At 40.4% G+C, this 26,154-nt stretch overlaps 1 protein-coding gene across 2 annotated transcripts in view; it reads left to right on the top strand.

Moving 5' to 3' along the window:
* Nucleotides 1-26,154, top strand: part of RNGTT (RNA guanylyltransferase and 5'-phosphatase) — a 117,214-nt gene that overhangs the window by 25,960 nt on the left and 65,100 nt on the right. For both annotated transcript variants that reach the window (XM_083497560.1, XM_083497559.1), the window contains exons 9-10: nt 12,629-12,764; nt 15,870-15,941. In XM_083497560.1, the coding sequence (XP_083353686.1) occupies nt 12,629-12,764; nt 15,870-15,941 (208 nt within the window). The remainder of the gene's footprint in view (nt 1-12,628; nt 12,765-15,869; nt 15,942-26,154) is intronic.

Below are 26,154 nucleotides of genomic sequence, written 5' to 3'. Positions count from 1 at the left end.
TGCACAGTTTTGCCAAGCACATAGAATTTTCATAGATTAGTAAACTCAGTGAATAAGGTAGTATTTGTTTCTTGGAATAAAATGAATACTGGAGCACGTTAAGTAAGAGAAGTCTTTTCTTATCCATGCGGTTGATGAAATTTTGGTTTCATATTGTAACTGCATCCCTGAGGGTGCAGTGCTTCTGTGTGGCTTGGAAGGTAACCGGTTATAATATTTTAACGAAGGTAGTGATTGCAAGGTAGCACAAAGCAGATTGGTAATAGGGTACGGCAGATCAGGCAGAACTGGAGAAATACCAGGCAGTTCCTATTTCTGGCATCCCTGACAATACTGTCTGTGCATGTTAGACTGTGTGTGTGTGTGTGTTTAGTAATAAATCCCCTAAAAATCCCCTTAAAAATCTTAAGTCCCTTACAGAGAAGGAAAGATAAGGCAAACTCACAGTCTTACGGACACAATACAAAACTTGGAAAGGCATGGGGAGGGAAGAGGAAAGCAAGCAGATTTAAGCAAGACTTTTTGAGATTATGCAATCCGAGTGGTATCATCTCATCTGAACCAGTGAGCTTTTAAGTACACTTTTAAGTACACTTACAGGACTCTTTGACATAACTGGCATTAGATAGTTAACCAGTGGATGCGTTGGCTTAAGACCATCCAAGGGCAACTGGGCAGCCTTCTAATTTCCCTTGCTTTCACATTAGAGTAAGCAGGTTCATTTTAGAACTAAAATGATCCTGACCTTTCTTGACTTTGAAATAGTTTCTTATTCAGATATTTTTGATGTATTCTACTACCCCTATTTAGTTTAAATGTGCAGTTTACTCAGGCATACCTTCCAGGGACCCATGCCAAAAGTGGACAGGGTCAAGATTTTGATTTTCATCAAAATGAAAAATTAATAATGAGTATACTAAACTTGTGGTTTAGTATAGGGACGCGGGTGGCACTGTGGGTAAAACCTCAGTGCCTAGGACTTGCCGATCGTCAGGTCGGCGGTTCGAATCCCCGCGGCGGGGTGCGCTCCCGCTGCTCGGTCCCAGCACCTGCCGACCTAGCAGTTTGGAAGCACCCCCGGGTGCAAGTAGATAAATAGGGACCGCTTACTAGCAGGAAGGTAAACGGCGTTTCTGTGCGCAGCGCTGGCTCGCCAGATGCAGCTTGTCACGCTGGCTATGTGACCTGGAAGTGTCTGCGGACAGCGCTGGCCCCCGGCCTCTTAAGTGAGATGGGTGCACAACCCTAGAGTCTGTCAAGACTGGCCCGTACGGGCAGGGGTACCTTACTAAACTTGTGGTATGGAAGGTAATCTCTCTCCCCCCCCCCCCCAGCATTTAGATATGACTAGTTTTATACGTTCAGAAGTTGTTTTTAAATTGCTTGAGTTGTGGCATTAGCAAGACTATGCAGCTCACCATGATTAAATGATACTTTTTAAATGTACGAATCATCATAAATCAAACCCCCTCATACTTTTAGATGGGACTGACAGTCATAAGAAATCCTACGCAGCTCACCAAGATTTAATGATTATTATTATTTAAGTGACATTGGTGAAGTTGCTTAAATTTATCTCCAATTTATTAAGTCGCTTTCATGTTCTGACTAGCAACTTTGGAAGCAAGAGGTGGGCAGAGCACCGATTTTGATGGTGTCCAAACACTCCATAAAACAACTCTCATCTCCAGTGAAGGTTTCCAAGAGCAATGGAAATTGTTGACCAGAAAAGGCAGGAAACCCAAGTGGCACAGAACACTGATGAGTGGTTGTTTTGTGTTTCTCTTTACTTCTTCACTGCTGAAAGCTCTCACCATCATCAGGCCTTGGAGTGCTTGACCAGTGCTCAGGAAACATTGGACACTTCCAAAGCTTGTGGATCTCCTCTGATGTTTCTTGTTATATCCAGTGCTTCCTGATCTCTTCCAGTTTGTTTATTTATTATTCTGTTTATGAATTGCTTCCCATAAAATATATTGATTCCAGTGCCCTGCCTACTTTCAGGCCAACAAATATTGGACAAGCATTGGAGGAAATCAGGAAGCATCTCTGATGTATGTTTAGTGCTGTTTGAAGACACATTCCTGGGCCTGTTTGAACACCATCAAAAAAAGGCAGTGGAGATCCCTGAGGAGGGCCAGAACTTGAGCACTGATGGGACAGTCCAAAAAGTTTCATGGGTTTGATCCAGATTCTTTGCCTCTGGCTTAAATGTTCATATCTGATGGGTTTTGGAGATCCGTGGGTAGGAACCAAGCTTTTAGATCACTTGAATAGATGTTTCAGTTGCAAAAGTTAGTTTTGTAAAGTCTGTTCATAATTATATAGTGCTTTTTACACTTAGTACTTAAAACAAACCAATACTTTCCTTTCCCCTGGGGGGTCTTTATTCCCATAACTGAAGGAGAAAGGAAGTTTGAAGTTTGGATTGCATTTATGCGTAGCCTTTATTTTATGTGCTGCATTTCATGTAAGCTGCCCAGATGGTTACTGCTGATTCCAAGTTCATTTGAGTATCCTGCTGTGGAGTAAATGCTTAGTTATAAAGAACAAACATTTACTAAAAAAATAATCATTCTTGATTTTGTCCCACATGAAGTGGTACATATTTTTTGGAATTGGATGGAATTGAATTATTACCTTTTTATGGATTGTTGTAAAAGTTCCTTGAGGCTTATGAGCAGCACTGTTAATCAGCCAGTCTGAAAATGGAATAACCAATACAATAATGTGCTTTACATGCTCATTCGATTATTTACAAAGATACAGTACATCAAAATGCTAATTATCTTGTTTGTGTTGTGAATAATAATCTTGTAGTCCTTTTGTCTTAGAGTACTCTAATTAGATCAAGATAAATGGGATTCTTGTTTGTACGCAATGTTCAAGTTGCATAAGTGTAGACGACTATTTAATTTCATATTGTAGAACATTGAGAAAGGGATACTAAGCTTAGTATTCAAGAACCATCCAACCCTTAAGTGGAAGAGAAGCCAAGTGAAAGCCTAGATCAGTGCTTCGCAAACTTGGGTCTCCAGCTGTTTTTGGACTACAGCTCCCATCATTCCTAAGCTAGCAAGACAAGTGGTCAGGGATGATTGGAATTGTATTCCGAAAACAGCTGGCGACCCAAGTTTGGGAAACAATGTCCTCGACTAAGAAACATAAAAGTACCACAATGTTTATGGTGAGCCAGTGTGGTGTAGTGGTTAAGAGCAGTAGACTTGTAATCTGGGGAACCGGGTTCGCGTCTCTGCTCCTCCACATGCAGCTGCTGGGTGACCTTGGGCCAGTCACACTTCTCTGAAGCCTCTCAGCCTCACTCACCTCACAGAGTGTTTGTTGTGGGGGAGGAAGGGAAAGGAGATTGTTAGCCGCTTTGAGACTCCTTAGGGTAGTGATAAAGCGGGATATAAAATCCAAACTCTTCTTCTTCTTGTATGTACCATAGCTTGTGATTTTTGGGGAATTAGCTCCCTTTACTACCTGGGGGCCATCAGGTACATCATCATTAAATTTATATACTGCCCTTCATCTGAAAATCACAGGGAGGTTCACAACATAAAAAAGCAAAATTAGAACACAAAATACATTTAAAAAAAACCCAAAACCTGCACCTACAAACATATTTAAAAGGACATAGTGCTTGTATTTGGGCCTGGAAACTAATTTTCATCCAGTGCAGTTGGACCAGAATCAGTGTAATATGCTCAAATTGCCTTGCCCTGGTGAGCAACCTGGTTGCCAAATTCTGCACCAAACGATCTTCAGAGGCTGCCCAAAGTATTACGTATTGCATTAATGTAACCTAGAGGTTACTAGAGCATAGATGACAGAAGTTAGTCTATCCCTGTGATGACAGAAGTTAGGCTAACACTGTCCTGATAGGGGTGCAGCTGGGCCATCATCTGAAGCTGATGGATCCTTACTAACTGAAACTCATCCAACACAACAGGACTCAACAGTGCTCTGGACACCCCTTGAGATTCATCTGCTGTAACAGTGGAGTCAAGATCCCAGTGGAAGCAAGCGGCTTTATCTTCCAAATGCTCTGCTAACAAGTCACAGTGAGCTACTGTCAGTTCTGCCACCTCCTTCAGGCCATGATGTACGAGGCCCCACACTATCCAGAAAAGCTCTGCTAGACAGCACAGTGAGGATGCAATAGAGGCAGCAAGTATGCCTTCTCTGCTGCCTTCACTGCCACTAGGTAGGCTTGATTATGAGCCTTCACAAGTGTTTGAAAGCATTTGACCAGAGTTTTCCTCCACTCACATTTGAGTTGTCTCCCAGCTTGTTTCTTTGCCATAAGATCCGAAGTATACTAGGGAGCCAAGCAGGCTCCACAAAGTGGGAGAAGGGTGCTCTGGGATGATTGTTTCAATGGCCCATGCCATTTGGACGTGCCAGAGGTCAGCTAGATCTTTGACAGTCGTATCAGCCGGAAAGCCCATTTGAAAGCTCATTGGATCCATCAGCCTCTGAGGGTGAACCAGCCCTGATGCTGCACTGACTACCCAGTTTGAGGGAGAACAGAGGGAATAGAATCCTCCCCAACCCAAAAAAGGACATTCTGTTGACAAATAGAACTTATAGTTGTAAGTAGTTGTAAGTATTTTGCTATATTTCATTATCTTTTTTTAAAAAAATGGCATTGTTTTTTGAACTTTTTTGGCAGTAGGTATACATCACCTGAATGTTAAGCTTTATTTTAATAGCATCAGTAGATGGCAGTAAATCATGACTGATTTTTATCCTTCCAAGATGACAGATTTATTTCCAGGGATCCTACCACCTAATGACAAATTCAGCTAGCTTGACTGTTTATTAGAAACCAAAGAACTATTTTGGGCTTGCCAAAGGGCTTTGATATACCCAGGGGAATATTTGACTTTTCTTTTGTTGTGCCACTTCACAAACTGCTTTTGAAAGTCTTCATTGCAGGCATGGAGGGTTTGCTGTTTGAGGAACATGAGCCCAATGTTCTTTGTGATATGCAAAACAAGTAACACACTTTTTTGGATTCTGTCCTTGATTAAATACCGTATTTTTCGCTCTATAAGATGCACCAGACCACAAGACGCACCTAGTTTTTGGAGGAGGAAAACAAGAAAAAAAAATTCTGAATCTCAGAAGCCAGAACAGCAAGAGGGATCGCTGTGCAGTGAAAGCAGCGGTCCCTCTTGCTGTTCTGGCTTCTGTGATAGCTGCACAACCTGCATTTGCTCCATAAGACGCACACACATTTCCCCTTACTTTTTAGGAGGGAAAAAGTGAGTCTTATAGAGCACAAAATACGGTAATTTCTTTCCCCAAAGATGAAAGAGATTGGGCTTGCTCTTTCTGGGGATTTAAAAATAGCAATACACTTGTTTTCTGTTTACATTCATCTGACTTGGAGGGTGGGTTGAAGAAGGTGTGTTCAGTGCCTGACCTAGGGCAAAGTGAAGTTACCATTTCCTAAATCCTTATGTTTACAGTAACCAAAAAGTCTTCTTCTTTGGTGATTACTTGTAGCCGAGTAAGATTGTCTTCCATAAACACGGTTTTAACAATGAGTCCGTAAGTGACTGTGGAGGCCAATTCTGGATCTACACGTCCTTCCACAGTGGGGACATTGGTTTCTAGGTGGGAGTTGATCACAGTGTGGATTTGCCAAGCGTGCCTTCCTCTTAGCATGTTTCTCCCTTGCGTTCTGAGTTTGAATGTCTTCAAAGCCCATGAAACCTTTGGTAAAGGCTGTTCTCTAATTGGAGCGCTCGCAGGCAAGTGTTTCCCAATTGTTGGTGTTTATGCTACATTTTTTAAGCTTTGCCTTGAGACAGTCTTTAAGCCTCTTTTGTTGACTACCAGCATTACGCTTTCCATTGTTAAGTTCAGAATAGAGTAGTTGCTTTGGAAGACGATAATCAGGCATCTGCACAACATGACTAGTCCAACAAAGTTGATGTTGAAGAATCATTGCTTCAACACTGGTGATCTTTGCTTCTTCCAGCACACTGGTATTAGTTCACCTGTCTTCCCAAGTGATGTGTAAAATTTTTCGGAGACACCGTTGATGGAATCTTTCGAGGAGTTGGAGATGGCGTTTAAAGTGGTCCATGTTTCACAAGCATACAGTAAGGTTGGTAGTACAATAGCTTTGTAAACAAACATTTTGGTTTCCCTGCGAATGTGCTGGTCCTCAAACACTCTGCACTTCAATCGTGAGAAAGCCGCACCCGAGGAGCTCAGGCAATGCTGGATTTCGGCATTCATGTCAGCCCTTGTGGAAAGGTAACTGCCCAGGTAGAAGAAGTGATAGAAATTTTCCAACGTTACACCATTGAGTTGGATTTGTGGTGCTGCAGAGGGGTTATTTTGTACTTGTTGGTGCAGCACTTCGGGTTTTTGTATGTTGAGTGATAGGCCAAGCTTCTCATAAGCTTCTGTGAAGATATTTAGGATGGTTTGGAGGTCATCCTGTGCCTGACCTAGGGCAATTTGAAGTTACCATTTCCTAAATCCTCATGTTTACAGTAACCCGAAAGTAGAGATGCAATAAATGAACCAAGCACATAGGATACCTGTAATGCACAGGGACAGATGCTGGTGACATCATTTAGGAAGTAAAACTTTACTGGAAGCTGGATGCATTTTATATATTTTAAAAATGGTTTCTAGAGTTATGTGCCTTTTGTAATTTTGTGCTATTGGTGCCATTGGGGATGCCTAACAGATTAGATTTGGGGATCGGAGTAGGAAGACATGCAGTGGTGCAAAAGTGGAATGACCTTCTACTCGTGCAGTCCTCCTTCTCCTCTTCTTCCCCGCAGTTCCCTCGATGTGCTGGGAATTTGCTCTGGAAGGCTAGGGGACCTGCAATTTTAAATATTAATATGGCAGTATTGTTAAAGTGTATTAAAGTTGTTTAAACACCTGGGACGCACTGAAATACTTGAGTCTCTAACTGTATAATTGAATTCCTTCCCAAAAGTTGTTTCAGATCACAGCTGAAAGCTAATTGCATTTGCGACTTAAGCTATGTGATCTCATAGACTAAATCATAGTTGCATTGTTCATTTGGCTTAAACTGCAGGAGAGACACAGGATCAATAAACCAGCAACATGATATTTTTTAAAATAAAGTATCCTGGGGAAAGTATTTCAGAGGTGAATGGCGTTCTGAGTATTTCAGCTGCTTAAGGGCCTTCAGATCATTGTCATAGAGCCAAGGCTATGTTGCTTTACCTACCAAGTTGTGGGCGGCATGTGTGGATATGTGGCCATAACAATGACCTACATTTAACTTTGTTGGCAAGTCCTAATTTTGCTTTCCCTTCCAAGTTCCTGCTGTCTCCTCCACCTCCTCCATATTTTAAAGTACACAAAGTTTTCTAAGTGCTGTACAGAGGCGAAACAGTACATTCCCTTCCCGCAGGCTTATAAACTAATAGGTGCATAACCACCACCACCACCAATTTCAACAGTTGGAAGTACGATTACTTACATCTTAAAATGAAATCTGTATATAAAGGTCTCATTGTTAATATCGGATATATTTGGAGACAAGTGGCAGATGAAATTTTAACTCCTAAAGAAGCTTGTTACCTGACCTTTCAAAGTGTCTCTGTACTCAGACGGAAGAACGTTCAATCTCAGGCATGTGCCTGGGAATAAGCAGGATGGATCATCACATAATTGCCTTGTGTTTGAAAGACTAGTGTAGAATGATGGAATACTGATCTAGCTGTGGGTATTTAGCAGAGGTATCACCGACTTTCTACATTCACATCTATCAGAAGGTGGTAAACAAGTGACAGTGCACCCACCAGTGCAGCAATTTTACAACCATTTCCCCACGCATTCCATTAGTAGCACTTACGTGTGAACTGATAATTAGCTCTTCTATTTGTCCATCTAGCCTAGTATGGTCTAACATGACTGGAAGCAGCTCTCCAGCATGTTAAGCAGAGATCTTTCCCATCACCTCCTACTTGATCTTTCTGACAGCAGATACTGGGATTGAATTTAGGTCCTTCTGCATATTTTAAAAAATGTGCTATTGTGCCAGTACTAAGGCATGGTCTCTTCCATAAATGGAATTGGTATGTAAAAGAGAGAAACATACAGGAAAAGGTTGGCAAGGAGTTCCTCTGCAGACATTACATTAAAAATCGCTGGACCCTTTATGATGATATTACAGGCACCCCCCCCCTTACACGCATCTTACTTACGTGTGATCACGTTTATGTGGGTTAAATAAATAAACAGATTAGCCTTCCTTTTATTGGGGCTTCTGCAATTTCACTTTTGCTTACAAGGCCCTGGAACATAACCAATGTGTTAGTGGGGGGTCACCTGCACTGAATGGGAATGTCCTTAGCAGTCAGTCAAGGCAGCAATGGGATTATACCCTATCAATGGCTTATAATTAAATATTTTTAGGGCAGAGCACAATGCAGGAAACACATTTAAAGCTGTAATTACAATAGTTTATAACATATTTTTCATAGTACAGCTTATCTTGGGATCTCTCAGTATGTTGGGCTTTTCCCAAATGAGTAAGAACCTCCACTTTCCTCTTAGAGGAGTCAGAAAAGCTGATAATTCTTTGACTGGTCTCAGATATAACTAATGTTCTCTCTTGAACAGAGCATTACTGTAGTATTTGAAGATGTAGTTTGCAATGATAGGTTTCGCTGAAGAAGCCAAAAAACGGAAAGAAATTATGTGTCCTGACTGTTGTATTTTCTGTCACTGGAGTTTTCTTTCAAGTGACATAGACAAATGTTTCTGTACTGTATAGACCTGTGCTATCATTGAAAGAACTACATGGGATATTGTATATTTACTGTAGTTACCATGTTTCCCCCCATTCTTGAATTCTGCTTATGCTCCTTAGTTCCCAAAATACTGGGAGCAGATTGTTGGGACTTATTTCGGGAAATGTTTTTGTGTGTTTCCTTCATAAATTCTGCTGCAGATGCAGAGCTCTCAGATTACACCTGTCTGGACAATTTTTGGTTTCGTTTGGATGTTATGTAGATCTGCTTTGTTAATAATCCAAACAAAATATGACATACACCGAACAGCATATGTAAAATTTTGCCTGCACCTGTGTGTTACACTGAAGAATAATGGCGTACACGGGAGCATAGCATAAAATGAAATAGGCGAGTGTTCATTTCATGCATAAAGTGGTTTGAATATATTTTACCCTCAGTAACAATAGTAGCTTATTTGACTTGGTTGCACAAAGGGATTTGGGAATATGAATATATGCTCAATTTTTTCCCCTAGAGGCAAATAAGCTTCCGGCTAGTACTTCATTACCCCTGGTAGAATCCTAATCATAAGTGCTGAACAGCCAGTAAGTTTCTTTCTTGACATGTTAGGAATGTAAGATTTAGATACTATGTGTAGCCATACTCTCCCTGGGGAGAGATGGGGGAAGAGACACATTAACTTTGAAAATTTAAGTTTAAGAAGCACCAAATACTTGTAGTTTATTGAGAATAACTGTATGGACTCAAAGTATGAGCAGTGTTGATCCCATAAAGGGTGGGTGCCATGTTTTATTGGACTGACCAGGAATTAAATATTTTTCCTAAGGTTTTGAACTTTGCAAAGGTTGACTTCAAGCAATGTGAGGAATAGAGGAAAGGTTGGGCATACCCAGTGAGGTTTTGCACAAAGGGTGCATGTGGCTGGTTCATTAGATTTCTCCTGACTGCATTGGTGAGCTGGTCTTTATTGTTTCGATATTTTTACTTTTTGGTTATGTGGCAAAGGTGTGTCTAATAAGAAAACAAAGTACCTTCATCGTTAAATGAAGCTGTTAAATATTTGTGTTAACTTAGTGAATGCCATAACGGTAGGAGATGAATAAAACTGGGAGACGTCAATGCTTTTGGCTTAAGCTGTATTTTGGAAGCATACCAGGTAAAATTAGCAATTAGCTAAGAACTAAATACGACATCTAGGAAAGCAAATACGGCAGCATTTGCCAATCTGATCTCTCCAGATGTTTGGACTGCAACTTCCCTATATTAGTGAAGGCTGAAATAGGAGGTGATCAAATATGTGATGGCAAAAATGACTTTGTTGTTGCTGCTGCTTAATTTGTAGTTCCACCAGAGAGCTGTGAAGGCTCCAAATTAGAACAGTACAGTGGTACCTCTAGATACGCACACCTCTAGTTGCGTATCTTTCAGGATGCGAATGTGGCAAACCCGGAAGTATTTTTCCAAGTTTCGCTGCATGCACAGATGCGCTAAACTGTGTCATACGCATGTGTGGAAGCGCTAAACTATACCATGCACATGCACAGAAGCAGCAGCCTCTGGTTGCGAATTCCTGGGGATGTGGCCAGACCTCAAGAACAGATTCTGTTCGCAGCTGGAGGTAACACTGTATTTGGAGCAAATCTGAGATTTTACTCCCTAAGGACAACCTTACTTCCTGGAGACAGAATTGGGGGTGTCTAGGCAGCGACCGTCTAGTCTGGAGGTTATGTTCCTGACCCTCGTGCATCGGCGAAGCACGCATAAACCCCTTCTGACCCCGTCCCCTCTTCATCCCACTCCACTTCTGGGTTGCAGTGATGCATGTGTGGTGGCACCATACTTTCTTCTGCTGAGACTTGAAAGGGACCTCCTGTCAAGCGTTGTAGCACCATAAGTGGGCACACGATGTAGCTTTGACTGAGCCATCCAGAGTGGGCTCTGCTGAGGTAATTGGTACTGAGATATGTGGCCATCCTGGTGATGAGAATAGTCTGTTCTAGATTGTTCAAGGAACAGGCCTGCAACAAAGCTCTCGGGCGGGGATAAGGAGTTTCCAGGAGACAGTTTCAGTAGCTCGCCTTCTCTGCTAGTGATCGGAGAAAGTTTACCTGAGCTTCATTGTGTTACCCAGTGAGTAGAGGACATCTTCTATGCACATAATGTCCCAGATTCAGTTCCTAATACTTTCTGTTAAAAAGATCTCAAGTAACAGGATTGAAAACACTTGGGTCTGAGACCTTGCATTGCTGCCTCCAGTCAAAGGGAACATTATTAGGGTCAGTGGACCGGCAAAATAAGTCAACTTTTTGTGTACTCAGCGTTATTGACCAAGAAAGTTGAATGAGATGGTAAATTTTGCAACTTCTATTTAGATATTGGACACAAAGGAGTGCCTTCCAACCAGCAGGGCAGAATTTGTATGCATCAAGAAGATTTGTTCAACATGAGGTTGTGAAAAATCTTTTGATATGTCTTGTATCTTGGAACTCTAAACAAGCTCTGTCTGCTAAACAAATGCATCAAGATGCCTGAATATTTTACCTTTGCTGCATTTCAGCTTATGCTATTCTATTGTGCCCATAAAAGAAGTAAAAGGAAGAGACAGTGGAAATTAAACGGTTTGATTTTAAAATATTTTCTTTTTAGAAAGGTACAAGCCAGATATGGATTCACTGACATAGAGGGATCAATTGTACATCATCCAGATTTTTGGAGCCTGGTCACTAAAATAACCATATTCATCTTTTATCTTTGTTTCCAGATGTCCTAGCTCTTTGAACCAAAATAAAAGTTTATCTTCAAAAGAACATTATAACAAAGGACTTCACTTTATGAAAGACTTGTTCTGTCAGGGAAAAAATATATAAAAGCTGAATGCACATGTGGATGTGGGTTGTTAACTTCAGAATTTTAGCACACGTGTTGGTATCACCCCTGTATTTTTTCCTTCCTTCCTTCCGTAAAATTTAAATGCCTCATTTCTGCTGATTTGTATTTTGCCCTATACTTATTTGCTTTTTAAGATTGCATTTTACAATAGTTACTAATTGCATGAGAATTATACTATTCATTGGACTCAAAGTAACTGAAATGTACACGAGTAATTGGACAAATCTGCTTTGAAATATATAGAAGATTTTTTTGTTTGCTGTGTTACACAAACATTTTCTTCCTTCCTAGAATGTTGTGTATGGAATATGAAAAACAGCTGTATGGAATTCCAATTATTCATCTAATATGGATAGATGGAATTTTGCAGCACCTCATAGGCAGTTCAGTTTGTAGCATAAAGATTTATGATGTGGATCTCAGTGCATACTGGCTTTCATAAAGAGATAGTGTCATCAGTAAGAGCTGTTCGACAGTGGAATTTGCTGCCAAGGAGTGTGGTGGAGTCTCCTTCTTTGGAGGTCTTTAAGCAGAGGCTTGACAACCATATGTCAGGAGTGCTCTGATGGTGTTTCCTGCTTGGCAGGGGGTTGGACTCGATGGCCCTTGTGGTCTCTTCCAACTCTATGATTCTATGATTCTATGATCATACACTTTGAGGCCTGTTTTGCTACAGTGGTATGTGTTCTGTACAGTTGTGTCAAATGCAGGACGAGGACTTTGTTCCTTGCCGACCTAGAACAACTAATTTAAAGCCTTTTGGGGCTTTAACCAGCATGAGTTATTACTTGGATCCTGGCCTCTTTTTTCTGAAATAATGCTGCTTATATGACTTCAAACAAACATGTCACAAGGTGCAGCTTGTCTGTAGTAATTGTACTCTTTTAGATTTAAAGGATGTGAAGTTAATAAAAACTGCTGCTGGCTTTGGGGTAAGTAGTGCTTTGATTGTCTTTAATTTTTCTTTGCAGGTATATGATGTTGATTGATGGCAAGAATGAAGTGTATATGATTGACAGAGATAACTCAGTGTTTCAGGTATCAAATCTGGAGTTTCCATTTCGTAAAGATCCACGTGTACACTTAGAAAATACTCTGATGGATGGGGTAAGAGGCTCTGTCTTTCTGTACCATATGCATGCTGTTTTCATTTCAGTAGTTTAAGATAGTGTGGCAGCAGTGAGGGAAGCCTAGTGTCCAATTATTTCTAGAATTTGCCCATTCTATGTTTTCAGAAGAAAATTACAGCTGGGGCTCTGTGAAGGTAGCCACCGGATTGCCAGTAGTGACAGTCCATATTGTTCAAGTCACTTTGGGCTGACTTTGCAGAAGGCAGAAGCTCTCTGAGCAGCTCTGCACAAAGTAAAATGATACTCCACTCTTCCGCTGAGTCCTTTGGCATTTGGAGAAGAATAAGGAGGGCAGGATCTTTTATTTCTGCAACAAGACTTTGGGGGAAGCTGCACTGCAGTCTTCCTCACCACTTTTTCTTTCTCAGTACATGTGTAGAAGACATGTAGGAGGGGAGGGGTCAGTGACAACGACACATAATAGCTTTCTGTGCTGCCATTGGTGATCCTGCTGCATACAACAGTTTCACCCCAAAAGAGAGATTTATCACTGTCTCCAAAATGGTCACAGTGTAAATAAAATTAGCTGTGAGGAGCTAAAGGAAGATAGGTTCAAATTTGGTCCACAAGACACTCCCCCCCCCATAAACCATGCCTGCCTGCCTGCCTCACAGGTAGAGTGGGAGCCATAGAGTGAGCTCCTGATTTTGCAGTGGGCAAGAAAAGCACCCAATGGGTGGGAGCTCCAAAGACTGCTGGATTGGCTGTGAGAGAAAGTTCCCTGTAGGGAACTTGTTCATACAGACAATGCCTGCAAAAAGCAAGGCAAACTCGGCCGCAGGAGTGAGACATGAGCCTTGTATGCACTTTCCATCACTATTCTTCAAACTCTTCACTGAATGTAGAACGTGACTTCTGTACTGGGAAAGTCCAGACTTTATTTGAAACTGGAATTCCCCTGAACTTAACAGGATAAAACCTACTTAGTGGCCCTGGTTGTTTTAATGTCACAAAAATAATTTTATGGAAAGCTTAAAATTTGCGGCAAGTGCTTTCCAGTGTGGCTGTGCTTCTAGCATGTACTTTTCCTTTGGAAATATTATACAGTCATACCTCATGTTGCGTCCGCTTCATGTTACGTTCTTTCAGGTTACGTCCCATGGCGTCCCGGAAGTACCGGAAAGGGTTACTTCCGGGTTTCGCCGCATGCACAGAAGCGCAAAATGACATCATGTGCAGACGTGGCGAATCGCAACCCGCGCGTGCGCAGATGCGCTGCTGCGGGTTGCGTTCTTTTCATGTTGTTAATGGGCCTCCAGAATGGATCCCGTTCATAACCAGGGGTACCACTGTCATTGGCCCTGGTCCTTTGGTTCCGTTGATTTAAATCTGAGGCTGCTGTTCAGTTTAGTTAAATGAGTATGTATATACTGTTTTATATCCATAATAACCTCCATCACTTAGAGCAGTTACATATTTAGGGTGATGGAAAAATGATGAGGAATGCCTTTTTGGATTTTTAACCCAGTTTGTGCCCTTTGTGCTATAGCTGTCATTCCAGTAGATCCTGAATATATCTTCCTTCAGGTGAACTGCTTAGTCTTTCCAGGAACCATTTAAATACAATGTGAGGTGGATTTCTTTCAAAAGTCAAGTGTTTTCTTTCCATCTTGCAAGGCTAGGGAGCAAAGGATTTAGAATGTGACGTAAAATACAAACATAAAATTCATAGCCATGTGAATAGCAATTGAAATCTATAATTAATATTGTAGCAGTGATGTGAAAGACTCAACAGCACCCTTGGACTTGGCGTCCTTTCTTCTCGTGGTTGTTTTTACTCTTTTAATATTGGCCTGAGCAATGATTTTTGACCGTATTAAATGTAAAACAAATGTCTTCAAAGTAAATTTGGTACAAAACACACACTTTATTAGAGATGCTGTCTTCACTTTACAACAAAAGCTATTACTTGTTGTGAACATTACACCAGATAATCAAACTCCTCACAGCAACTCTAGCATCCATTGTGAATATACTCATTTTTAGTTTCCATGGCAACACAACTGTATAACAGAAACCCCCAAAGATGCATTTCTGGTCTCAAATGTTGCCCCAGAGCTCAATAATGCTCCTGGTGTTGTGCTTGCTTATTGATTTCATGTTAGTGTAAAAGCTGCAAGGAGAAAAGTACTACTCAGACTTGAATGCTGAGGGAGAAGAATATGAATTTCCAGCAACAGCTTTCCTTCAAGATGGCAATGTCCTGTTACAATCTTTGCAAGCTCTCAGCTAGAGCTATCTCTCTTTCTGCCACAAGCTTTCCTTGAAGGGCTAGCCCACACCAATATCTCAAGGAAAGAACATCAGAATTTCAGAACAAAGACAAGAAGCTAATATCCCTAGCACTAGAACTCAATGCTGAAAAAAGAGAGCTTATGCACTGCTACACCCCAGTACATGCCCTACAAGAGATTTACCATTTTTCTAGGGTGGTTTCGTTGATGACCAAACAGTGTCTACCGTCAGATATTTTTTTTAAAAAAGCAAAAGTTCCATTTCTTCATTCACAGAAAATATTTCTGCAACTTGGAACATGTCATCTACTAATTTCTGGAACAATATGGAGCAGCCCTGAAGTGTATTCAGACTTTGATTGGATGCACACATCTCCTCTTTGAACGATCAGTCCCAAACCCTAAACATCTGTTTTGTTTGCATGAGTTTGTTATCTATATGCTAATAGGAATATTCTGGATTTCATAGTAGTAAGAGCTTTATCATTACGTTGGTGCCGCAAACAAAAGTGAACCATATAAAAGCAGCAATCTGGTGTTCATATTATTGTAAGAGCCTGGTGGTGTCATGCATTATCCAGGTTTTGCTGATGCACTGCCATGCATACAGCATGCATTTAATTTACCTGTCTGTCCTGCTCAGCTCCAACCATCACGACCCATCAGCTGCCACATGGCTTTTGGCTTTTATGCAGTGTCAACCCCATTCCCAGCAAGAAAATTTCATGAAAAATGAATCCATGCTGGAAAACTGAGGGAGGGATCCTAATGGTAAATCAAAGCTAGTTAAAGGAATGCTTGCAAGTTCTGCAAAAATATTAAGATGTCATTTTGCTTCTTTTTTTCAGGAAATGATTATTGACAAGGTAAACGGCCAGGTTGTTCCTCGGTACTTGATATATGACATAATTAAATTCAGTGTAAGTATATCATGCTTTGAAACATTTAGTTAGGGTAAGAAAGAGCCAGTTCTAATAACCATTTGTATAAATGTATAAACTACTTCTTTAAACCAAATAAAAACCTCTATATGGTGAAGAACAGTAGTATTTTTAGACAGCAATGAATACTTAAAGTCAATTACTATCACACCTGTCAAGTGAAACCGAAATGTGTAATGGGCAGCTGTATTGTTCAGCATGGAGACTATACTGAATACATTTGTGGATTTTTCGTGTGTGACTTGGTAAGAGTGTGCTCCCTGGAGTCTTCTTCACTCAGTTTTTCTGAGCTTTTCTTACAGGATTCTGGGGGGCATCTTTTAGTAAAATCCCCCCTTCTCAGGGAGCAGAAAGGGGCAACCACTGGAATACCCCCCCTTCCCATTTCATAGAAGTAGTCTAGGAGGATACCATGATCAATGGTGTTGAGAACCACAGAGAGACAGAAATAGGAATAAAGTCATACTCCCTTTGATCTCTGTAAATCTCATTCGCCAGGGTGACCAAGGTCAACTCAGTCAAGACAGCTACCCCACTACAACTCTCTGCACCACCTTACTCAATAAGGATATATTTGTGACTGTTTGGAAGCTTTTCCAGTCCGAGGGTCCAAGGTTTTCCAGTCCGAGGGTAAAGGTATCCTAGAGGATGCAATGCAATCTGTGAAATGAGCTTTCTCTGCAGTCCACACTGTCACTTGGTAGGGTATCTTATGTGCCCCATGGTTAATTAACCATAGTTTGTTCTTGGAAACAAGAATTACTAGGTTTGAAACAAACAGGATCTGAAACCAACTTCATATGAAACAGTTGTGTGTGTTTGCCGGTGGATTTGATATTGCTTCTACAAAAGGATTTCCTTTCCCCCTCCTCTTCCTTGTAACTTTCCATGTACCCCCCAAATATGCTCCAGACAGTTGGCGAACCATCAAGCAGATTTGGAGCTGGGTGGAAGGCTGCATGGGGGAAGGAGAGGAAGGAGAAGCCACTTATCTCTGTTATTTTAAGATGTTTACAATGGTTTTTAATACTGTGTATTAAATTTTAATGGTTGTAACCTGTCCTGGGACCTTTGGGTGAAGGGTGGGTTGAAACAAACAAAAACCAACCAACCAACCAAAACGAAACAATAAATGTGGGGAGTCAAAATCCAATGACTCAGGTTTTCAGTTCCTGTTTTTACCTCCATAGCTGTAACTATGGGTTTCCAGTTTGGATGCAAAGAGAAATGATGGTTAATTAAATTGGGAAACATTTAATTGGGGTCTGCCAAGAAGGCAGGAGGGAAGACGTGCTTCAAAAATGGAGTGTGTGGGCACAAGCATTTGTGCGCAAATCATAGCTTAAGAAACTGAACTGGACCCAATGTATTGGCCTGCATTCTGTTCCTCTGATTTAGTTAACATGACTGTTCTGGGTCAACAAATTAATTTTTAAATTAATGAGTTGTTTATTTCTGTACTGAAAGGCAGTTTCTTTAGCAGCACACATACATCAAAGTAGACTATTCTAGAAGTTGGTGTGCTTATTTTAGGAGGAAAGGAACACCTATGCTGGTAGGGTAGATTTCAGCCATCAGGAACTATATTAACCCTGGTTGAGATTAGTAATGCTTGAAAGTCAAAATACTTTAGGTTGCTTAGAATATAGTGGGAATCTGAAAAGGGAATTTAATAAGCAGCATTGTGCTTCCAGTTCAAGGACAGTTCCAGACAATGTGTTATCAGCAGGAGCAGAAGTAAGGCTTTATCTTCAAAAGGCCATTAACAGTAGCCAAGCTGTAAAGATGAAAAAAGCTAACAAACTGTCTTTATGCTAATTATAGAAGCCTAATTACAAAAATAGTTTAGCTGGAATGTTTGACTTGGCAAGAAGAAGCATAGTTTTTTCAGAGTTATTAGGTACTGAACAATGAAAATCAATCGGACGCGATGACTTGTCGCAGGGGAAAAGTGCTATTTGTTGCTTATTTATTTATTTTTTAAAATTCTGCTCCACCAAATGTTTGAAAGAGGCCCAATGGGTCATTACAAAAATGGTATAAAAACAGATTGCCACTCCCAATTTAGACCCAAATACAAAATCAGAATATAAACATTAACACTAATTTGTGCTGCATTGAATTATGTGCAGTCAATAGTAAGAGAAATGTACCGCTTCCAGATCCTTATAAAAGTAGAGTTTATAACAGTTGCTTTAAAAGTTTTGTTTTATTTATACATTATATATTCATGCCATTTTTAAAAATAGTCTTTCAAACTGGCTCATATAAAAAAGCGCACAATATCCTGTTTCGTGCACAAACTAAACCTTAATTTAGCACTATATGCACAAGCAGTGATGAGTCTTATGTGCATGAGCCTTGTATCCAATTGTGGGCATGAGGAAGAAGTCGGAAGAATCTGCTTCTGTTTTTAATCTAATTTATATACCTTAATGTCTGAAACTTGGGGAAAATCTGGTTCGTGTAATCTATAATTTGTTCAAACAAGCCATAATCGTTGATTTAGAAATCGGAGAAACCCTGGAGAGAGCCACTGCCCATCAGTGTAGACAACAGTGAACTGGATGGACCAACTATCAGCTTTCAGATAAGGCAGCTTTCCTATGTTCCTAGTTTTGTGTGAAATGAACCATTGTTGCTGATGGGAACTGTACGTAAATGAAAATAAGACACCGGACAATGTTTACTAATGAAGCAATGAGACATTGAAGGCACGGGGTGTGTGGAAGGGAAGACTCACAAGGGACTTTGCAAAGCCAGAACGAAGAGGTAAAGTTTTAATAGGCAGTAGTTTCCAATTCAGGTCAGTTACTGCTGTGCTGTACTTGAGGTGTTCCATAGGTCTTTAATCTTGTAGTTGATGATGGGCTAGAATGTCTCTGAGAGGGAAGGGGGAAGTAAACTCACTAGAGATGCTCACTTTGATGTCCCCCAACGGGGTCAAGCTAATCTTCCGCTTGTGACAAATAGTGTTCTTGGGAGGTAAGAGCTACAGCTTCCCAGTGGCCCTTGGTTCCCTGGCTGTTGACAGAAGCCAATGTGACCTTCTGTTTGCTGCTGCACAGATAATGCAATTAAAAGTTTTAAATATTCTTCTTTGGGAGAGTCTTTCCTATCAGTGTGCTATTTTGTTCTAGGTAAAGAATGGAGGGAACATGTAAAAGCTTAGGGGAGGAAAAAAGAACAGCAACTGCTGCTACTACTACTTTGTGTGAGTTTGTAAATGCATCAAGAGAGAAAGTAAAGGGCAATGGTCAGATTGATCACATATATTTTTCTCAGACAACTTCTGGTCAAATGCAAATTGGATGGGCTACATATTAAATAATGGGGGGGAAATGTAATTCTTTGTGCTTTACAGGAGGTCAGACAAGTTAATCTGGTGTATTCTGGCTTTTAGAATCAAAGTCTGACTTGATAATGTAGTCCATATGTGGTGAATTAATTTACCAAGTTCCCATCCATAATCATTTCTACAATACGCTTTTTAAAATATTGCTTCAGTCTCAAAAAGACCTTCAGAATCTGAAATCGAAGCACCTAGATAGAAATGTGGTTTAAAAAAGAATATTGTGTGAAATAGAATTAAGGATTGACTTCATAATTGAGTTAAACATTGATGGAATTAATAAGTAGTTTAGGCCACAATAAGAGTCCTGTTGTACCTTAGAGACATTCTGACCCATTACTTTGAATCCTTCCTTTTAAAATGTCCAGCAGTTTCGCTTCCACTATGTGGGATTCTTGTGTATACAAGGTCAGGTTCTAGCATTAATGTGTCCAGAATGACACTTTTTCACTTGCTGCCTTACTGATAGTGAATGAAAACTTGCTTCAGGTGAATAGCCCTCTCAGGTGCTGTTCCTCCTCAGTGGTGTTTTTGTGGACATATCAGCTTTTCTTGCATTGCACATGGCGTGCAGGGTTGAGGGAGCAAGTGCAGGGGCTACTTATCTGCTGGGTTGAATTAGTAGATAAAAAAACACTCGATAATCAAAACATCACTGGAATCATTGTAATTTCAAATAAAATTACAGCCTTCCTTAGTAAATTGCCTCTGTAACTTGAGGCAGCTTTTTATGAGCAAATAACTTCCCGGCCTTATGATTCATCCACACATTTGGTAGAAGGTATTTGCAGCTGAGGGACAACGTATCTGAATGCACTTCCACATCAGAAACTGGTGGTAAGCTAGCACTTAAGGACAATAAGTTCTTTTTTTAAACAACAATATTTTTTATTAAAACATTTCGATTGTTTTAACAGCCAATACTATACCATCAAAATAAGACAGATAAACCTCAAAACAATTAAATAAAGGAAACCCAAGCAAACAGGCTTCAATGGCCAGCTGCTCCTCCTCTCTCGTTTTCAGGGGGAGCCAGCTACCGAAACTGCTCTGCGCTTGGTCTCCTCCACCCCCTCAACATTGAGAGGCCCCTGTCCCCTCCCAACAATTATTGGGGGGCACAGACACCTGGACACCTTTTTGGATGCATCAGACTAGTTGCAGGCTCCTTGGATTCCAAGTGATAGAACACTTCAGTCCAAACTAGTGGAAAGGCTCATTCTAACCTGCCCAGGCTTTCAGTGGAGTACCAGAGCCATGAGAACATTAAGTAGTCTGCATTAATTTATACAGAATAAAAGGATGAGATGTTGGATAGATGCTGTCAGTTATTACCAAATCACAGTGAGCACATGGCTGCTGCAGAATGAACTGCATGCATTCTGTTTTTATTCCACTGTGAATATTGACATTGTTCTGTGGAAATCTCTGCTGTCCTGAATGGCTTAATTGGCAGAAAATGTTTTTTTTTTATAAAAAAAAATGTTCTTGGCATTGGTTCAATTGTCCCTAGATTCCCATTATACATATATGTCATTCATCTACTATTGTCTGTCTTCAAACTGCACTCTGCTTGTGGGAATAATAAATTAAAGATCTTTGACTGAAAGAGTTTTTCCAAGCACTTTGTGAGTAGGCAAGCTAAAACGATTGTTTTATGCCTTCCTTTGGAATGGGGCAGGAGAGGGAGCAACTGAGCCAGACACCTGCTTTCCCTGTCTCCCCGAGGAGGGAAAAGCAGTATATAAAAATGCAAGTTAAAAGGGTAGCTTGAGATCACCTGAGTTTTTATAGAGAGGAACAGAGCCTTTTACTTGCTCTTCCAGATTTCCTTGTGGGAGATGCTTGGGTTGCCTATATGGTCCTCTCTAATTATTGTTGGGCCAACCCTGCCCATTGGCCATCTATGTGGGGTTGATGTCCAGCAACATCTGAAGGGCACCACATTCCTGCTTCAGTCCGTGGTGGCCTCTGTTGCCATCTATGCCTACAATCTTCACAGCAGAGGCACCTACGGATTTGTTAGCTACCACTGAAATTATGTTAGCTAGACCCTGGAAGATCTATCTTCTATCTTGGCATGGTTAACTAAAATGCAAAATAAAATGGGGAGGGGGGAATGATGTGAATTAGGAGATGGCATGTGCATAATGCTAGGTTTTGTTGGTACATGGTCATAGCTTGCAATGATTGGAATCAATATGGTAAATATACCAAAGCCCAGCTGTTATCAGAATGCATAGACTCCTCACAAGAATCTACACATTGTGGAAACAATTTGCATTTGTAATGTAACAGTAATAAAATTTAGGATTAACAAACACACACTCCAGCGTGTTAGCAAGGACTCGAGCCTTTCCTATTTGTTGCTTGCATGTATTATAAAGAGAAAGTAGTAATCTATAAGGCATTCTTTTCTGAAGTCCAAAGCATTTGGGAAGTGGCCTTCCTATAACTTTGTCATATGAGTACTCCATGGCAGACGACACTGTGCTATCCAGGTTCTTGAAGTTTTTTAAGAGGTTGTGATATCCATTGTGCAGTACATAGAATCTTCCACTTCAAAGACATAGGATTATAATGCAATTTTGTTTCTCATTTCCCTGAAAGTTGCTATTTAATGTAGCAAGTTGACTAAGAGCAAATAGTTATTTTGCTGTCTCATGCATTATTTATAAAGTGACTGTGGTTTTGTGTCAAGTTTAAGGATGCTCTTAATAGGATTCTAATAATTTTTAAAGTAGGTTAAATTGAGCTTAAATAGGAAATGTGCATAATTGCTATTTGGATTGAGTACTTGGTTTTGTATTTTTAAAATCTTTTAAAATTTGTGTTTAAAGAAACACATTTTATTTCTTTACAATATTTATGAATTTCACAAATTAGTCGTTATAGGAATTAATCAGATGTAGTCTATAATATTAGAGGCTTTATGTATTGATTTTAAATCAATTCATAGTATAAGGTTTGTCCTCTTACTGGTTCTCTAATTCGGTCAGCTTGCAGACTTCATGTACATGGACTTTCCTTTTTATATTAGTTTTTGAAATATATCCTTTTAAAATGGAAAAAACTATAATCCATGATAATTATTTGTTCTCTCCTTACATACTAAATAGATTTTCCATTGCAACTTTTTTTTTGTTAAACTAGCTTTTAAAAATATAAAAGCTACTCAATGGTTTTGAGCATTTTTTTATATACAAATGATACTTGGAATATTAAAAATATGTGTTTTTGAGATTTAGCAGAGAATTACCTCCGAAGGTCTTTGAATGCTTAAGGACATTTTTGGGATTCCGTAATAGTGATTTTAAGGGATGCGGGTGGCGCTGTGGTTTAAACCACAGAGCCTAGGACTTGCCGAACATAAGGTTGGCGGTTTGAATCCCAGAGATGGGGTGAGCTCCCATTGCCTGGTCCCTGCTCCTGCCAACCTAGCAGTTTGAAAGCACGTCAAAGTGCAAGTAGATAAATAGGTACTGCTCTGGCGGGAAGGTAAACGGCGTTTCCGTGTGCTGCTCTGGTTCGCCAGAAGTGGCTTAGTCATGCTGGTCACATGACCCAGAAGCTGTACGCCGGCTCCCTCGGCCTATAAAGCAAGATGAGCACCGCAACCCCAGAGTGAGCCACGACTGGACCTAATGGTCAGGGGTCCCTTTACCTTTAATAGTGATTGTACAGAAGTGTCATAAAGCCTCAAGTCCAACTTCTGGTAAGACTGAAGGGCAGCATTCAATCTTAACAACAACCTCAAAGCTGCGCTTGTTGCAAGTCTGGCAGCAGCATTCTGTAATAAGCAGCTATCTTAAACAAGCCTTTGCTCTGGCATTGTAGAACCTTGATCATCTGTTGGTTATGCTGGACTGTGAGCTAGACTCCATTTCAGAGAAAAGATGGATAATTCCAAAGGCGTTACCATGCTACTTCCATTCCAAGACAGATTTCATCTTCTTTAAGGATGTTTAGATTTATTATGACACTTGAAAATGCAGATGTTAGCCATGCATGCTTTATCATTAGTAATGCTGCCAAAAGCTGATATTTTAGCCTGTTGTTTTACAATTTGGTTTCAGAATAATAAAACTTGTTAAGAAAGTTGTGGCATATGCTCTGCTTAAGCTAAGTAAATTAAGACAAGGACATGCCTTATGTGCCTAACTTGTGTCGGTGTATACTCTGCCTAGTTATTCACGTTATTCAAGGTATAACACTTGAGGGGCAAAAAGTGACTCTGTTTAGGAAGCAGCTTGCCCATTTTGAAATTTCTCATTTCAAACATAGTAACATATTTAGCTGTGTATGAACAATCCAATGCAATGTAATGGGTCTTCTTGCAAACATGGAAGCTTCATACTAGCTGAAAGTGCTTCCACGCAAGGTGATGCACCTGATTTTGGCATATCCCCAGGGTGGGAAACCTTCATTAGATGGAGAGCTGGATCCACAATTGGCCCACCTTCCGTGGGCCATTTTTGATAGGTGGGTTAGGCCATTCACCTGACAAATCATATGGTTGATTGAAATGTCAACTTAGGAGTCAGCACAGACTTATCTCTGATCTTAGAGCTGTGGAACCAGGAGGCAGAGGCTTACATCTGATCTAAGTGTTGTACAATATTTTACCATCCAAGTGTAATCAGCCTCTCATATTGTTCCAGGGGCTCCTCAACCCTCAGAAGCTCTCTGCGTGTGGGGAGAAACATGGACTGCAGTTGGTTGGAGGGATTAGTGAAAATCATGTGCAGTACCTTAAACTCTATTAGTATAAAGCCACCATTAGACACAATCTGTAGCTTTTGGGGTTGAATGACTGGTATCACGTGTTGAAAGAGTGGTGTGTTTGGTTATGTTGCAAGGAGGGATGAGAAGAATACTAAGGGTGAATTTTTGAAAAAGGTCCACCGATCTTTCTGCATTTACTCTCCTACTGCTACCAGCAAAGCTTTGACATTTTCTGCCCGTGTGATTAGGTGTTGTTGCATGATACCATGTGGATTATGTAGACAGTATCAGTAGTGTGGTGCGGGAGCAACCGTGGAGAAGGTAATAGCTGTGCTGTTCCAGGAAGTCTGTAAAGAAGGTATTATTACTTACAGGTTGGTTTTGTCACTTAATCCTATGTGTGAATATATGTACACACTGTTTTCTCCAGCAGCTATACTATATCTCAAATATGAATGTGTTAACTCTATTCCTTCCCATTCCACACAGTGCAAAATTTTGATATGTGAAGTAGGCTTTTGCAATCTGGCAAATATACAAGGGGTCAAGAGTGGTTTTTGATGCTACCATGCCTAAAGGTGCCTCTTTAGCACAAAGTTGCTGGGGAAGGAAGGACTAGAAGCGAGTATGAGACATTCTTAATTTTTGTGTCAATTCAATTTCGAATAAATAAACTTGATCTTTTGAAAACCATCATACTAGCAACACATAAATATGTGTGATGGATTGAAAAATTCAGTACCTTCAAAATACATAAAGTTCTAGGGACCAAATATAGCACTTGCTATATTTGGCACATATACTTGTATCTTAATTCCGGTTAAATCTTATTTCAAAAAGCTAGGAGAACGTTAAACCAAACCTATTCCAGGCAAGGTAGCAATCCCAATACTATGATTGCTGCAACAATACCTTGATGAAAAGTGCTAGAAAGGTGATGAATGTTTTTCAGGAAGTTGCGAATGTTATTACTGTTTGAAATGTCAACACCCTTTCAATGAAAATGCTGAGTATGTAGAATTTAGATTGTTTTCACTTGAATCAAAAAAATGTCTCAACATGAAAAATTGTGAAATTGCTTTTCATACTTGGATATTAACAGGACTTACAAAAGAGATTCTAGATCTGAAATACTTAGATGGTACTTGAACATAATACGAAACACTTTGGGGTACCCTGTTCCAAGCAGATTAACTCCCATACATGAGGCAATCAAAGAGACTGGCAATCATCTGCCTTAAAGAGCTGATATCACTGTCTTAGGCTCAAGAAGGGGCTGAGAGAATCATGACATTTCTTTCTGTGAAGCCTCAGAAGGAGCTGTAAGCAGTGACAGTAGTCAGCAAGGGGGGGGGGTGTGTCTATGGTAAGGCTGCAGGGAGCTCAGCCAGGGTGAAGATTGCAAGAGAAGCTCCATAGAAACTCCTTGTGTTTCCAGGAGGCAAGTGACATCCAGGAAATCCTCAGTATTCAAATCCGCTGGGAGGAGTGGCTCAGGATAATTGGCAGTTCAGCTGAAGCAGTTACAGTGGAACTGTCATTTAGAGGAACAGAACCCTGGTTAATGTAAACACTTAATGTATTTTAGTAACCTTTTGAAAATGCACATTTTTCTTCTTATAGTTATTTTATAATGAAGTATAACTATTGGTTAACTGCTATTGAGTCTGACCTGCCTGGTGTCACGCCTAACTCTCACAGCTGTTTGTGTGTAAAAACAAGGTGTTGCCATTAGCAGATCATTTAGATATATGGTGGCCGTGGGCAAAAAGGTTTAAAACATACCTGGTAGGTATAGGTAGAAGTGTGTGAGTGGGAATAAACGGGATCCCTTTTACACATTTAGAGAATCAACAGTGTGAGTAGAAACTGTTTTCTCCATGGTAGCCATTGTGCTTTTTCTACCTCTGTCTCTCGAGACAGACTACTGCCGGCCAACCATAAGAACCATCTAAGGCCCACAGAAATGGTGGGAAGGAATGAACACTGTTTTTATCAATACAACTGCACTTTTTTCTGATTCAGAAGTGTGTGGTGGAGTTGGCTTAATTTCTTCAGTCTGTTGTAGCCACCCAGCCATGCTGCCCACCCACCTGTGTGTCATACTCCGGCAGT

This window comes from Podarcis liolepis, assembly GCF_965112155.1.
Source record: "Podarcis liolepis genome assembly, chromosome: 3".
In the NCBI taxonomy this organism is placed as follows: domain Eukaryota; kingdom Metazoa; phylum Chordata; class Lepidosauria; order Squamata; family Lacertidae; genus Podarcis; species Podarcis liolepis.
This window is presented reverse-complemented; position numbering and strand designations above follow the sequence as displayed.